Below are 14,229 nucleotides of genomic sequence, written 5' to 3' on the forward strand. Positions count from 1 at the left end.
ACCCCTGAACGCTGTAGTCCTTCTCACATCCATGCGCTCCCCTCCTCTCACCTCTTCCKTTCACTTGTMGACTTCAATGCACAACACATCAGCTGTGTGTGACCAGGCGGGAAAACCTTTCCAAGCCAAACCATATCATAACCGTTACACACAGCCTACATCGTTGTCACCATATTAGCTAAAGTAACGTCATAGTCAACATAGCTAATAGAACTAACGCGTTAGTAAACCCGCTAGAATCATGCAGTAACGTTACAGTGTACAGTCAGTAAGCAGTTACAGCGGCAGGCCCCYGTGACAATAAATTAGTAAAACCTTGACTTAGAAGAGTTCCAGTGTTGTGTTGGATAGTCATAGCCAGCTAGCTAACATAGCATCCCTCTGTTTGAGCAGGGTGTTTCAGTAGGCTAAACTAGCCAGCTGCATTTGCTAATTAAGTGAAACTGGGGGAAAATGACTCTCTCTCTCTCTGTGTATATATGTATAATCTTTCTTGCTTCTCCTTCATTTGTGAAGAAATTAGGGTAGTAGTGCACAGTGGTGTAAAGTACTTAAGTAAAAAATACTTTAAAGTACTACTTACGTTGTTTTTTGGGGTGTCTGTACCAATAAATGCACTTATCAAGAGAACATCCCTGGTCATCTCTACTGCCTCTGATCTGGCGACTCACTAAACACAAATGCTTTGTTTCTGAATGAGAGTTGGAGTGTGCCCCTGCCTACCCATAAATAAATAAAAACACTAACAATCGTGCCATCTGGTTTGCTTAATATAAGGAATTTGAAATGATTTATACTTTTACTTTTGATACTTAAGTAACATTTTTCAATTACATTTACTTTAGATACTTAAGTATATTTAAAATCAAACACTTTTAGAATTACTCAAGTAGTATTTTACTGGGTGTCTTTCTTCACATTTCTCAAAATAGTTTTAAAAAAGCAAACATAAAATAATGATTAATTTAATTCATATGAAACAATTTTTTCATGCTGTCAATTTTCAGTGTTTTTCCCCAAAAACCTTCCTAATTAAATGTTTGACTGAAATAGGCCCTACCTGCACGAATGATATTTCATGATCATTGTATCACAGTGTGGTGACATTTATTTTGCCATGGCCACGCCATCATATGTGCCGTACAGAAAACCTGACGGAACACACTGCTAGCCTAACAAGACAACAATGTTCGTGTGACTAAACTTGTGTCGTCGAAATCAAGCTTTCAATGGTGCTATTCCCCTACCTGACACTAATAAGTGTGTACTTGGGGGGGTAAACGAAAATGACTCAAACCCTCGTGGTCCCTAGACTGTCATTTACAAAAACATTATACTGTCCACAATCCTCGCTAACGTTATATGAGCAATAGAGAGGGCTACCATTCCTCGAGTGATCTGCGCTGGTAGGCTAGCGGGTTAAGAGTGTCTGGGCCAGTAACTGAAAAGTACGCTGGCTCGGAATCCCCAAGCCGACAAGGTTATGAAAAGTCTGTTTGATGTGCCCTTGAGCAAGGCACGGTAACCCAATTCTTGGATAAAGACATCTGCCTAAATGACTAAAATGTCAAATTAATGAGCAACTCCTACCAAGTGGATTAACCCTATTAGGACACGATCCACTAGTGTGTTTGCCTTGCCACACCGAAGACTCGTTTCACTCTGTACTTGCCGTTGCTACATTGGTGTTGAGTGGTTTTCATCGGATGGTCGGAGACGCACGGCTCGGATGTAGCTAGGTGGCTGTTGTCGAAGCCACAGCGACGTGCCTTCAAGTACGGAGGGAGGCAGTTTAGCCAAACCTTCACTATATGACCACGGTTACCATTCCCATGCAACTGGGTCATAACCCTATTGCACGATGTTTTCTTTACGCCAAGCGTTCTACGTGTAATTCCCTGCCCAACTGTCCAACAATACCAAAAAAGGCAAAAGTCTCTAGTTGCTAGGTGTTGTACAAAGGTTGTTTAGTATTATTGCAAGGGGTGTAATTTTAATTACATTTTAAAATTATGATTGTTGTTTTTTGCTGGCTCGCTTTACATTTCAAAATGTTTTATCCGTTATACAGTTAATTAAATTTGTAAAGTCTTAGGGACATTATTGTTTTCAAGTCAGTACAGTTCTACTATAGACTGCAAATTGCAGTGAAAATGCAATTGAAATAATGGTGCAAAAGCCCTGTTATTTTAATTCCAGTTGGATCAATTGTGGGTCTACTCTCAAATTCTAAAGTCTAGAAAGGCACCGTACAGGACAGTCTGGCTGTATTTTTACTTATGATATTGATGCACTGTCTGTTGCAGATCATCATTCCCCGATGTCTTCCTATATAGTGAAGCCACAGGCCTATGCTCCCAGCAGGCCCTGTTATTCAGGAAAGTTTAACGCGCGTTCTGCCTCCTTTCTGATCCGAGTGGCTATTCCTCGATCTCGAACCTAAGGCTTCAATATAGACTAAATATTTGTCACTTAACTTTTAAAATGTATTACCTTTTTGTGTGTGTCAGAAACACAACTAGACACAACGTTTTCATCTGATCAGGCTACTTCAGAAGTCTCCTGTAACCTACCTGCGCACGTTATCCACTCCACTCAAATATAATTCCAGCATCCAAACTGCACACTGGCCATTCAATCAATGGCAAGAGACATCTGTTACCAAACACACACTAGTTCATTCATAGATTGTCAAGCCAAGCCTTTGATACTGAGTAGGGAGGGATCTATGTTATGTTTGTCGAGATTGACATACTCTATTTGACTGTAGTGTTGAAAACGTGCTTATTGGCCTGTGTGGTGCATTGGCACAGAAACCTGTTGGTAGGAAAACGATGCATATGTTTTATATACTTATGTAATAAGGCACAAGGGGGTGTGGTTTATGGCCAATATACCACAGCTAAGGGCTGTTCTTAGTGCCTGCATACAGCCCTTAACTGTGGAATATTGGCCAAATACCACAAACCCCCCAAGGTGTCTTATTTCTATTATAAACTGGTTACCAACGTAATTAGAACAGTAAACAGTGATTTCAGCTAATCAGCGTCCAGGGCTCGAACCACCTGGTTTACAATGATAGATATATCATTAAATTCTACATCTGTTTTCCCCATCTCTGATTGTATTGTAGTGAGACAGGCAGGGAGAGTGAGCTCATCAGTGGTGGTCGGCAAACCCTCAACCTTCTGGCCTGTTAGCCCTGCGTGGCATCGACTGTGCCACAAAACCATGCTGGTCAATTCAATATCCACATTTACTCATTTTTCAAGGGGGAAGAGACACATTTTTMCAGTTTTAAAGCTCATTTCCTACATGACTTATGCCATGTTAATGATTTCTGAGCGAGAGTGACTAACACAATCAAAGGGGGCCCCCTGGAGGTCAGCGCCCCTGGGGGACTGACAGAACAAGAGAGAAACTGCTGATGCACAACCACATTTRGAAATTGCACCTTGTGTATTCTACTGTTCTAACTCTCAACAGTACGTTGAGACCCAGACTGAGTTTCTAGGTGTCCGCTTGGAGCCAGCCCTGCACAAGCTGGTATTTTAAACCCTATGAACTGTGCTCGTGGAATATCACACATCAACCACATAACCATGTAAAAGGTCTGAACGTAGGCCTAGTTATCCTTGTTCAATAGTGGATAGCCCTGAGGTTCAGGTAGGGTTGTCTTGGGAGAACAGTAGTAAGTTACCCTATGACACCAGCAGAGGGACACAGCAACTGGGCAGGTGAGGTGAGACCTTTCTGCAAGAGAGAAGTTTCCTGCCAACAGTAACCCTGGATTGCTGCCAGTATCAGCTATCTCTCTCAGCCATTGACTTGTGAATCTATTGTGACRGTCACTGATAATGGTATCATGTCCCCTTTCCCAGCGCCGCCTCCTTGGTAGATTTGTGTCTGACGCTYGAGATGTAGAAGCCAAGCAGATGGTGTAGGGGGACCGGTGCTGTAGAATGCCTCATTACTACTAGAAGTCTTCATCTGTTGGCCGGTCCAAATMTTCTCCCAACCTCTCCCCCTTGGCCACTAACCCTTTGCTGTTTTCTCTCCCTCTCCTCTTTCTCTCCTAGTGAACAGGCCAGCCGGAGGCAGCAGGTGAAGGAGGAGGACACAGAGGATTGGCAGAGATGTCCCGACTTCACCGGGCTGGAGAGGGTTGGAGGAGTAGACATGTCGTTCATCGAAGGAGATGACGTCAATGCCTGTGCCCAGCTAGTGGTGCTCAGCTACCCAGACATAAAGTACAATTTCTACGCTAATGCTAACCATAGGCTGCATCTTAATGCTATAAAGCCCAAACMGACCATTTCTATGCTAATGCTAACCATGGGCTGCGTCTTAATACTATAAAGTGGTTTCCTTTTCTCCTCTTGACTCATAGGCACTTTTTGAGCATACTAGATGAAAGAAAGATGGTGTTCTTTTTGTATATCACCTGAATAGCTCTTTTGTATTAGTYTGGATCAAAGAAAGGAGACAAGGAAAGGAAGTGACTTGAAGGTATTGACACACAGGCCATGTCTGTTCAGTCATCCTAGCAGTTTGTGACCATGAGTCTTGCCTCAACTTTTCATTGCCTCTATTTTTTCATTCTTAACCATTCCAGTCCCTCTATTGGACCCGACCCTAATTCTCCATCAAGGGCTTTCAAAACATTCTGTAACACAACCCATCATAATTAATGATATTTTTCAGCTTGTTTTGTTGATACATGGACCAATTTTGTTATAATGGTATTATACTAAGGCTAATTAAATTGTCCCCCAGTCAGTGCAGACACAATAATTTACCCAGAGTCTCTCCCATTGTTTTTTATTGGATTAATTCACAACATAGTGGTTTTTGCATCATCCGCCCAAACAATTTCAGAATAGCCAAGAGCCACAATGAATCTTTACAAATTGGCTGCTTGAAGTTAAAATAGTTTTCAATATCTGAGTAATTTTCTGAGTCATAGTAATTTATGTGACATGACAATTAACGTAGAAGACAGTAAAATACTAAATGAAAATTCTGACAATGGCGGGCATTTTAGCAGGAGTCCTCCGACTCCTCCTCAATCAAATAAAATTGACTCGATAGAACAATGTGAAATAAATCAACACAATTTATTAAACAAAATATACACTTGTGTTATACCCATTTCCCAACAAGTTAYTCACAAATACTTTAAGCTCTCAGAAATAATAACGTTTATTTATGAGTACAATATGATGTTCCTTTTTTATTTTCCAACACAGCCTGCAGCAACAGTATTTTACTATAGCTGCATTAGGCAGGAGGAAGAGGAGCACCATTGCCGACAACATGGTGATGACATCCACTGAGTGGTAGCTGTATCATGGCATCCTGTGGGACTCTGAGCGCAAGTCAGCAGCTTTTTTGTGTCTCGTGACGAACTCGATCCAGTAGACAGCCCTGTCCAGTGGCTTCATGGTATGGTCTCCTTGCAGTCTAGAGTGCTTCTGCGTGTTGAACTTGTAGGCCCCGTTGTGGAGAACTTCCTGCAAGCCCTGAACAAAGATCCCTCTATTGAAACTGCCAATGTCTAAAACCTTGGCTCCTCCTCTCTCTTCCAGCCGGAGAAGATTGTCAAATTGGTCTTGAAACAGTGGCAAACCCAACACCATGGTAAATGGCCTCCTTGACAACATTAGTAACCCCATGTGACACAAATGCTCTGATCTTGTTATGACCAAGGAGGTCAGACTGAGCCAGCCATTTTACCAGGAGTGTATTGTATTGTTGCCTGAAATGGAGGGTTTTTCGCTAACATGTCTCCACGTGACTTTCTGAGGCATTGGGAAAAGGCAGAAGCAATTTCAGTGGATACYTCCCTTGTAAGACTAAGGATCCTAACTACATTATAATGACCCCATGTTCTCTAGAGCTCTGAACAAACTCTTCTTGCTCTTTTGAGAGCGGTTGAAKAGGCTTGCAGTAGAAGCCATCAATGTGTATGATGTTTGGTATAGTTGGACGTGGAGACCCGAAAACAAAATCAGAGCGAATCAACCATAGGTCAGCTGAACGGAGCAATCTGTAATAATGAATATCTCYGCCAAAGTATTTATCACAAAGCTCATCATAGTATATATTGAACTCTACAATTTCCTGGAAAACCATAATGCCATAAAACATATTTCTGAGCCTCTGTAAGAAATTCATATCTTCCGATAAACCTGATCTAAAAATTGGAACAAATAACTGGTGAGGGAGAAAGAGCAAAATGTGCCATACCAGCTATGGTCCAATGAGCYCTGTAAACTAAAGGCAATCTAATATAATGCACCAGCAAGACTCCCCCACCACACGCAGATCTGTGAGCACCKTGTCATACCTCGCTTCCACAAGGCTTTTTATGCGTTCTTTATCCTCAAACATTGCTCTTACCATACCACACATACTTTCTTGAACCTTTGAAAGTATATCAACATCAGTATTTTGTTCTCTGCAGAATTTCAGAAGAAATGTATCCTCTCTGTGTTTTTGAAGGATTGTTTGCACAAATTATATAATGGAATTTTATCAAGCCCGTCTATTGTTGAGATGCTTATTAAGGTGTAGAGCAAGGATAGGCAACTGGCGGCCCGGACCGCAACTGGCGGCCCGGACCGCAGGCCGCGGCTCAATTTCAACCCCCCCATGCCCAAAAGCCACCGTAATTCAAGAATGACTCTGATGATGGAATTTCCAAAAACAACACAGACTAACTCTCTCCAGATGTCATCCCTGGGGACATATCAAATACACCAAAACCAGGGCCTCCCGGGTGGCYCAGTGGTCTAGGGCACTGCATRGCAGCGCTAGCTGCGCCACCAGAGTCTCTGGGTTCGCGCCCAGTCTCTGTCACAGCCGGCCGCGACCGGGAGGTCCGTGGGGCGACGCACAATTGGCCTAGCGTCGTCCGGGTTAGGGAGGGTTTGGTCGGTAGGGATATCCTTGTCTCATCGCGCTCCAGCGACTCCTGTGGCGGGCCGGGCGCAGTGCGCGCTAACCGAGGGGGCCAGGTGCATGGTGTTTCCTCCGACGCATTGGTGCGGCTGGCTTCCGGGTTGGAGGCGCGCTGTGTTAAGAAGCAGTGCGGCTTGGTTGGGTTGTGCTTCGGAGGACGCATGGCTTTCGACCTTCGTCTCTCCCGAGTTGTAGCGATGAGACAAGATAGTAATTACTAGCGATTGGATACCACGAAAATTGGGGAGAAAAGGGGGTACATTTTTTTTTTTTTTAAATACACCAAAACAATGATACAGCTCCAATGGATCCATCACTTGGGACCAAGATCTAGATCTCTGTTCAATGATTAACAACGTTTTTTACTTTGGAGCCAACTTTGTCAAAATGGTTAAGCCAGAACACTGTAGCGAGAGTTGTGCAGGTCAGTGGAAAGATATTCTGGTTTAAACAAAAGGCCCCTGAGACATCTAGAAAGACCACACACACACACAAGAGAGGGAAATAACATTTGATCAATCACATCCCCCTTTTAACAATGAGTATGCAGTACAGTATTGACTTTTAAACACAGACTCAGGTCTCTACCTCTCAAGACCAACTGCGAGGTTTTGTTTTGTACCAGAATCAGTGCGTCTTTAAAGGGATAGTTCTGTGAAATTACATATTTATTTAAAAAAATTAAGGTAAACCCGCACACTGAAAAAAGACAGGTGACCGACCCTGACTTTAGTGCTTATTTATTTTTCATATTTGAACTGTTTGTAAGCACTTAAGTCAAGGTCGGTCACCTGTCTTTTTTTCAGCGTGCGGTACTGTATATACTCTTCTCTTCTTTGTTTATTTAGATATTTGTATATACAGTGATCTCCATAGTATTTGCACAGTGACACATTTTTTGTTGTTTTGGCTCTGTCCTCCAGCACTTTGGAATTAAATTATACAATGACTATAAGTTTAGTACAGACTGATTGTCAGCTTAAATTTGAGGGTATTTTCATCCATATCGGGCGAACTGTTTAGAAATATCAGCACTTTTTGTACATAGTCCCCCCATTTTAGGGGACYAAATCATGGCCTGGATAAGGGCAAGGTTCTTGGCAGTCTGGCGAAGTACACTTCCAAGCAGGCTTTGGGATGGAGATGCAATATGGCAGTTGTGCCAACATATCTCATCAGCCACCTGGTGGAAGGGACTTTGTGGATCTGATGCTCTTTCCCCTGTTGCCTCCATCATCCTCCATATCCCACCAACATCAGCCGCCTCAGAGCGCAACTGGTCCTTGTTTGGGAACACCCACACCAAAGCACGCAACAGGCTGACCAATACAGGGGTTGAAAAATTGGTGGCCATCRGGGCAAATTTGAGGCTTTTTGAGCCTGACAACGAGCCATCCTCAACAAGGTTGGAAAGTGACAGTGTAGATGAGGCCTCAGAGTCTGATGTTCAAGAGGTGGACATTGAGGAGGTCCAGGGAGAAGACATGGAAGCCTGAGAGGAAGACAACCAAAGCTTTAGTTTCTAGACTATCATTTTACAGATGTATGTTGAAAAGGTTTTTGGGAGATGCAATGGATCATTGAGGATCATTCAATATTCCCTTTATTTTGTTGTTCGGTGAAATCATCCCATGTGAACTGAAAATGGTTGTCTAGCAATGATCAACAATCAATTTAACAGAGCTTGAAGATTTTTTTGCTTCCACAAAGTATTGGGTGTGAATACTAAAGGAAATTAGATATTTCTGTATATTTCTGTATTTCTGTTTCATTTTAAATACATTTGCAAACATTTCTAATAACATGTTTTCGATTTGTCATTATGGGGTATTGTGTGTAGATGGGTGAGAAGAAAAAAAATCTATTTAATCTATTTTGAATTCAGGCTGTAACAACAAAATGTGGAATAAGTTTAGGAGGATGAATACTTTCTGAAGGCACAGCCTTAGCTATAACATAGGCATACATTTATGCCGTTGTTCTCTGTTGTCTGTTCCCGGTGTCCACTACCAGCTGCTGTATGAGGACAGTCAGATGGTGACCCTGACCGCCCCCTACATCTCAGGGTTCCTGGCCTTCAGGGAGACCCCCTATCTGCTGGAGGCCCTGCAGCGCCTGGAGACGACCCAGCTCTCCCTGCTACCTCAGCTTGCTACCTACTACTCAGTCTGCTACCTCAGTCTGCTACCTCAGTCTGCTACCTCAGCTTGCTACCTCTACCTCAGTCTGCTACCTCAGTCTGCTACCTCAGTCTGCTACCTCAGTCTGCTCCTCAGCTTGCTACTCAAGCTTGCTACCTCAGCTGCTACCTCAGTCTGCTACCTCAGTCTGCTACCTCAGTCTGCTACCTCAGTCTGCTACCTCAGTCTGCTACCTCAGTCTGCTACCTCAGCCTGCTACCTCAGCCTGCTACCTCAGTCTGCTACTCAGTCTGCTATCTCAGTCTGCTATCTCAGTCTGCTACTCAGCCTGCTACCTCAGGTTCAGGTTCTGGCCACTTTGCATTGCAGATGTTGCAGTTAACTGACGTATTTACTGTTATACTCAGAGACACTAATGTCTCAATTTAGTTTAAACTAATCTCACTCTGACATGTCTCATACTGTCTAACTTCTGTTGAGACTAAAGGTTAGTACAGTTTCATTGATGTTATCGTGTTTGCTGTGTCCAACTGTTTTAACTGTTCACCTCAGAGCGATGCATCTCTGTGTGTTAATGCCTTTCTTTTCAGCTATCCAATACCTCGATCGTCCTCTCCACGATGTGTGTCATAAGTCAGCTCTGTACTTCCCACTCTCCTGTGTTAGTCACGGCCCACACAAATCACTCACTCCCACACTCCACCTCAAGTCGGGTCCCTTCCACAAATGCATACACACGCAACACATCTCCTACACGAAAACAGCGCAACACACTCGCGTCTTTCTGCTAACACATGCACACTGCCCTCGTGAATTTATCCTGACATTTACCCGTGGACACTGACAGAACCAGTCCCCACTGCTTTATGTTCGCTCCTCAAATTATTTCGACATAGCTTATGATTCACAGCAGAAATATGCCTGTACATCCACCTTGGCACTGTAACATCTCAGTGAATGGGCGGTTGACGTAGTTCAATACATCCATCCAACAAAATCTCACTAAGTCTTGTGAAAACTCTTATTTTGTTAGCCTGTAATGAAGAAAGACCTCATGCTTAGAAGCACAAGGGACAGCAGAGAGCTGCTTTGAGCCTTCGCCCATGCTCTCAATCCAGTTCTCTTTCTGTACGTTGTCCCTTACTCTCACACCGGTTGCTCTTTCTGTACTTGCCCATCTCTCACCCGTTGTCTCTTTCTGTACTTGCCCATCTCTCACGTTGTCTCTTTCTGTACTTGCCCATCTCTTCACCGTTGTCTCTTTCTGTACTTGCCCATACTCTCACCGTTGCTCTTTTCTGTACTTGCCCATCTTTCACCCGTTGCTCTCTTTCTGTACTTGCCCATCTCTCACCCGTGTCTCTTTGTACTTGCCCATCTCTCACCCGTTGTCTCTTTCTGTACTTGCCATCTCTCACCGTTGTCTCTTCTGTACTTGCCCATCTTCACCGTTGTCTCTTTCTGTACTTGCCCATCTCTCACCGTTGTCCTCTTTCTGTACTTGCCCATCTCTACACCCGTTGCCTCTTCTGTATTGCCCATCTCTCACCCGTTGCCTTTTCTGTACTTGCCCATCTCTCACCCGTTGCCTTTCTGACTTGCTCATCTCTCACCGTTGTCTTTCTGTACTTGCCCATTTCTCACCCGGTTGTCTCTTTCTGTACTTGCCCATCTCTCTACCCGGTGTCTCTTTCTGTACTTGCCCATCTCTCACCCGTTGGTCTCTTTCTGTACTTGCCATCTTCACCGTTGTCCTTTTGTACTTGCCCATCTCTCACCGTTGTCTCTTTCTGTACTTGCCCATCTCTCACCGTTGTCTTTTCTGTACTCCATTCTCACCCGTTGTTCTTTCTTCTGTACTTGCCCATCTTCGTCTCTGATGCACCCGTTGCTCTTTCTGTACTTGCCCATCATTCCCCGTTGTCTCTTTCTGTACTTGCCCATCTCTCACCCGTTGCCTTTCTGTACTTGCCCATCTCTCACCCGTTGCCTCTTTCTGTACTTGCCCATCTCTCACCCGTTGTCTCTTTCTGTACTTGCCCATGCTCTCAACCCAGTTGTCTCTCTTTCTGTATTGCCATCTCTCACCTGTTGCCTCTTTCTGTACTTGCCCATCTCTCACCCGTTGTCTCTTTCTGTACTTGCCCATCTCTCACCCATCGCCTCTTTCTGTATCTGTCCCCAATAGGTGGTCTTGGTGGATGGGAATGGTCTGTTCCACTACAGAGGTGAGTAGTGGAACAGACGGTCTCGGTCTGAGACTGAGACTACAAGCTACATACTGTCTACTAATAGCATTGACTATTTACTACTAACCCCGCACCTGCAGGAGGTTCTTCTCCACACCCCGCACCTGCAGGAGGTTCTTCTCCACATCCTGCACCTGCAGGAGGTTCTTCTACGTACTGCTACGTACTGTCTACTAATAGCATTGACTATTTACTACTAACAGTAGCCTGCTACGTACTTGCATAACAATTCATTCTTCAGCTGGTTGTGACGGTCATGTCCCCTACTATACATATGGGGTTGTCTTTTTTCCAGAGTTTGGTCTGGTGTGTCACCTGGGAGTTCTGTCAGGGCTTTCCTGTATAGGTGTGGCCAAGAACCTCCTGCAGGTGCGGGGTGTGGAGAAGAACCTCCTGCAGGTGCGGGGTGTGGAGAAGAGCGAGGAACACTAGTCACAGGTGAGAGCTCCACCACTCACATTTCACACTGGTAGAGACCAAAATGCTGAACAGATAAACACATTTTTGCAGAGGGGTGGAATTGCATTGAATCAAAGGACTAGTTTCCAATGATTTAAGGGCGGAGTGTTCGCTAGTTATATTTCATTTGTTTTTAGTTTTTACAAAAACAACTGGTTCAGACATTCTGATGGATAGCACTCAAATGAGATCTCAACTGACATTGGACTACTAAACTGTAGCCTAGCTACCGTAGGTCTGCATTTGAGCAAATGTCTGACCTCCAATGTCAAGCTTTTGTCAAGCTTTTCTTCTCCTCTTCTGAGGACCATACCATTCTGAGGACCATACCATTCTGAGGACCATACCATTCTGAGGACCATACCATTCTGAGGACCATACCATTCTGAGGACCATACCATTCTGAGGACCATACCATTCTGAGGACCATACCATTCTGAGGACCATACCATTCTGAGGACCATACCATTCTGAGGACCATACCATTCTGAGGACCATACCATTCTGAGGACCATACCATTCTGAGGACCATACCATTCTGAGGACCATACCATTCTGAGGACCATACCATTCTGAGGACCATACCATTCTGAGGACCATACCATTCTGAGGACCATACCATTCTGAGGACCATACCATTCTGAGGACCATACCATTCTGGGGACCATACCATACTTGTGGCATGGTCCCTTTTCCTGTGGCTGTATCAAACAACATTTGAATGCAACAACAAAATAATTATTGGCCTACAGTTTTTTTAGTGTTAATTTAATCTTCATGAATCATTCATGTGGGCTCTTGTCTACCTTTGAGCTCTATTTGTCACACTTAGTCATACTGTAGCTGTGTTGAAATTGGAGTACAGAGAGCACAATGCATCATTATTCATCATTCTATTGTGATAAATGTTTTTAAGGTAGTGTGTTTTCTTGCCAGGATCTATTGTAATATTTTCTTGTGGGATGTTAGTTTCTCTCCCCAGTGTTTCTGTGGCTTGAACAGTATTATACAAGTCGAGCAAAAACAAAAACCTGTTGGTGAAAACCGTAAACCAGCTCTTATTGAAGAGAATACTGGTGGGAGACGTCTCCGGTAAATATATATTTTTAAGCAATTTTGCAGCAATTTGTATTATGTAAATGTACCCTTTGTTTCGTTGTGGGAAATTCCAATCCAAAGTTACAAATCATTTAATTTGAAGGAAATGAATTGCATGCTTCAGGCTTGCAACAGAGCAGTACTATAGTGTGATGGTTTGGTGTCTGTAATGACGGACGGAGGGGTGGTAGTAATGACAGAGGTAAGGGTTCCACTCTCTTCTGATGAAGGATTTTGAATGCGAGAGATGGAGACAAACAAACAGACAGACAGACAGACATGGCTCTAACATGACTAATGTGACCACAATGCTAACAGATTTCCATAGCAAAAGGCCATGGGAGTTTAGCGCAGTACCCTGAGCACACGCCACCAGCAATCAACTGCCAAAAGGCTCCACACCCTAAAAACTCAATTACCATGCAATAACCGCAGCTCAAACGGTCCCCGCGACGCACATCTATGTTAGCGCACCGCACTAATCTTACGTAACACTTTGTGAAAAACACTTGATGTCCCTCAGCTCTGCTTTAGCTCTAACGGCTGTTATGTGTGGACTCCGATTAGGTTTCCACTGTTTATGACCAGAGAAACAGGTAGCGACTCCCAAGTTAATTCGATCTCTCTCAGGCGACACTTGGCGTCTCACAGACGATAGCGATCGCATAAGCCTCGCTAACCGAGCTACTGTAGCCGCGGTGTGGATTGCATTGGCTGAGATTTGAGCTAATGACCAGTATCTGTCAGTTAGCTACTGTTAGCTGAAGCGTTGGCTCTTAGCTAGTCTTTCATTGAGGTATCAGGTAGCTTTTAGCCGTCCAGATACATTTCCCTCAGGCTTTTAGCTAGCGACGCTCCAGTTATTTTAAATGGAACATTAGAACACCTCTTGTCTTGACTTTGAGACTGGCGTCAGGGTCTGTTTTCAAACGATGACTCACTGCAGATTGTAGAATGATAGATGGGACCTCCCTGACTTCAATATTGCTTAGAAACAAGCGTAGCGTTAAACTGCCATGTTTGTTCCTCCAACTGCTCTCACCTGAAATTAGATCAGGGGAATCTGTGTTCATACGTCCAGAGTGAAGGCGACGTCAAAGACACACACAGACATCCAATGTGTCTCTTGGGTTTTGAGATGTCCAAGTGTTTTTCCTAACAATGCGATGACGCCCAATAGGTTCACTGTTGGACAATCAATTCAAATCCAAGCAAAATGTCCATTGAAACAGCGCAATACAATTCACGTGAATTGTTCATGGGATTTCAACGTGAAGGCTTTTATAGAAGTTCCCTTAATCATGGAGCCTCTGTTGTCA

The 14,229-nt window shown here is 43.8% G+C and overlaps 1 protein-coding gene and 1 pseudogene across 1 annotated transcript in view; one reads left to right on the forward strand and one right to left on the reverse strand.

The window, feature by feature from the left end:
- LOC112069252 (SEC14-like protein 1) overlaps positions 1 to 4,772 on the forward strand; it is a 52,998-nt gene extending 48,226 nt beyond the window's left edge. The window contains exon 16 of the mRNA XM_024136545.2: positions 4,080 to 4,772. Within this exon, the coding sequence (XP_023992313.1) occupies positions 4,080 to 4,359 (280 nt within the window). The 3' untranslated portion in view covers positions 4,360 to 4,772. The remainder of the gene's footprint in view (positions 1 to 4,079) is intronic.
- Positions 4,773 to 5,348: 576 nt separating this feature from the next.
- Positions 5,349 to 6,393, reverse strand: LOC139024074 (UDP-glucuronosyltransferase 2C1 pseudogene; annotated as a pseudogene).
- Positions 6,394 to 14,229: the final 7,836 nt, after the last annotated feature.

The sequence above is a fragment of the Salvelinus sp. IW2-2015 genome, unplaced genomic scaffold, assembly GCF_002910315.2.
Source record: "Salvelinus sp. IW2-2015 unplaced genomic scaffold, ASM291031v2 Un_scaffold951, whole genome shotgun sequence".
NCBI classification, from domain to species: Eukaryota; Metazoa; Chordata; class Actinopteri; order Salmoniformes; family Salmonidae; genus Salvelinus; species Salvelinus sp. IW2-2015.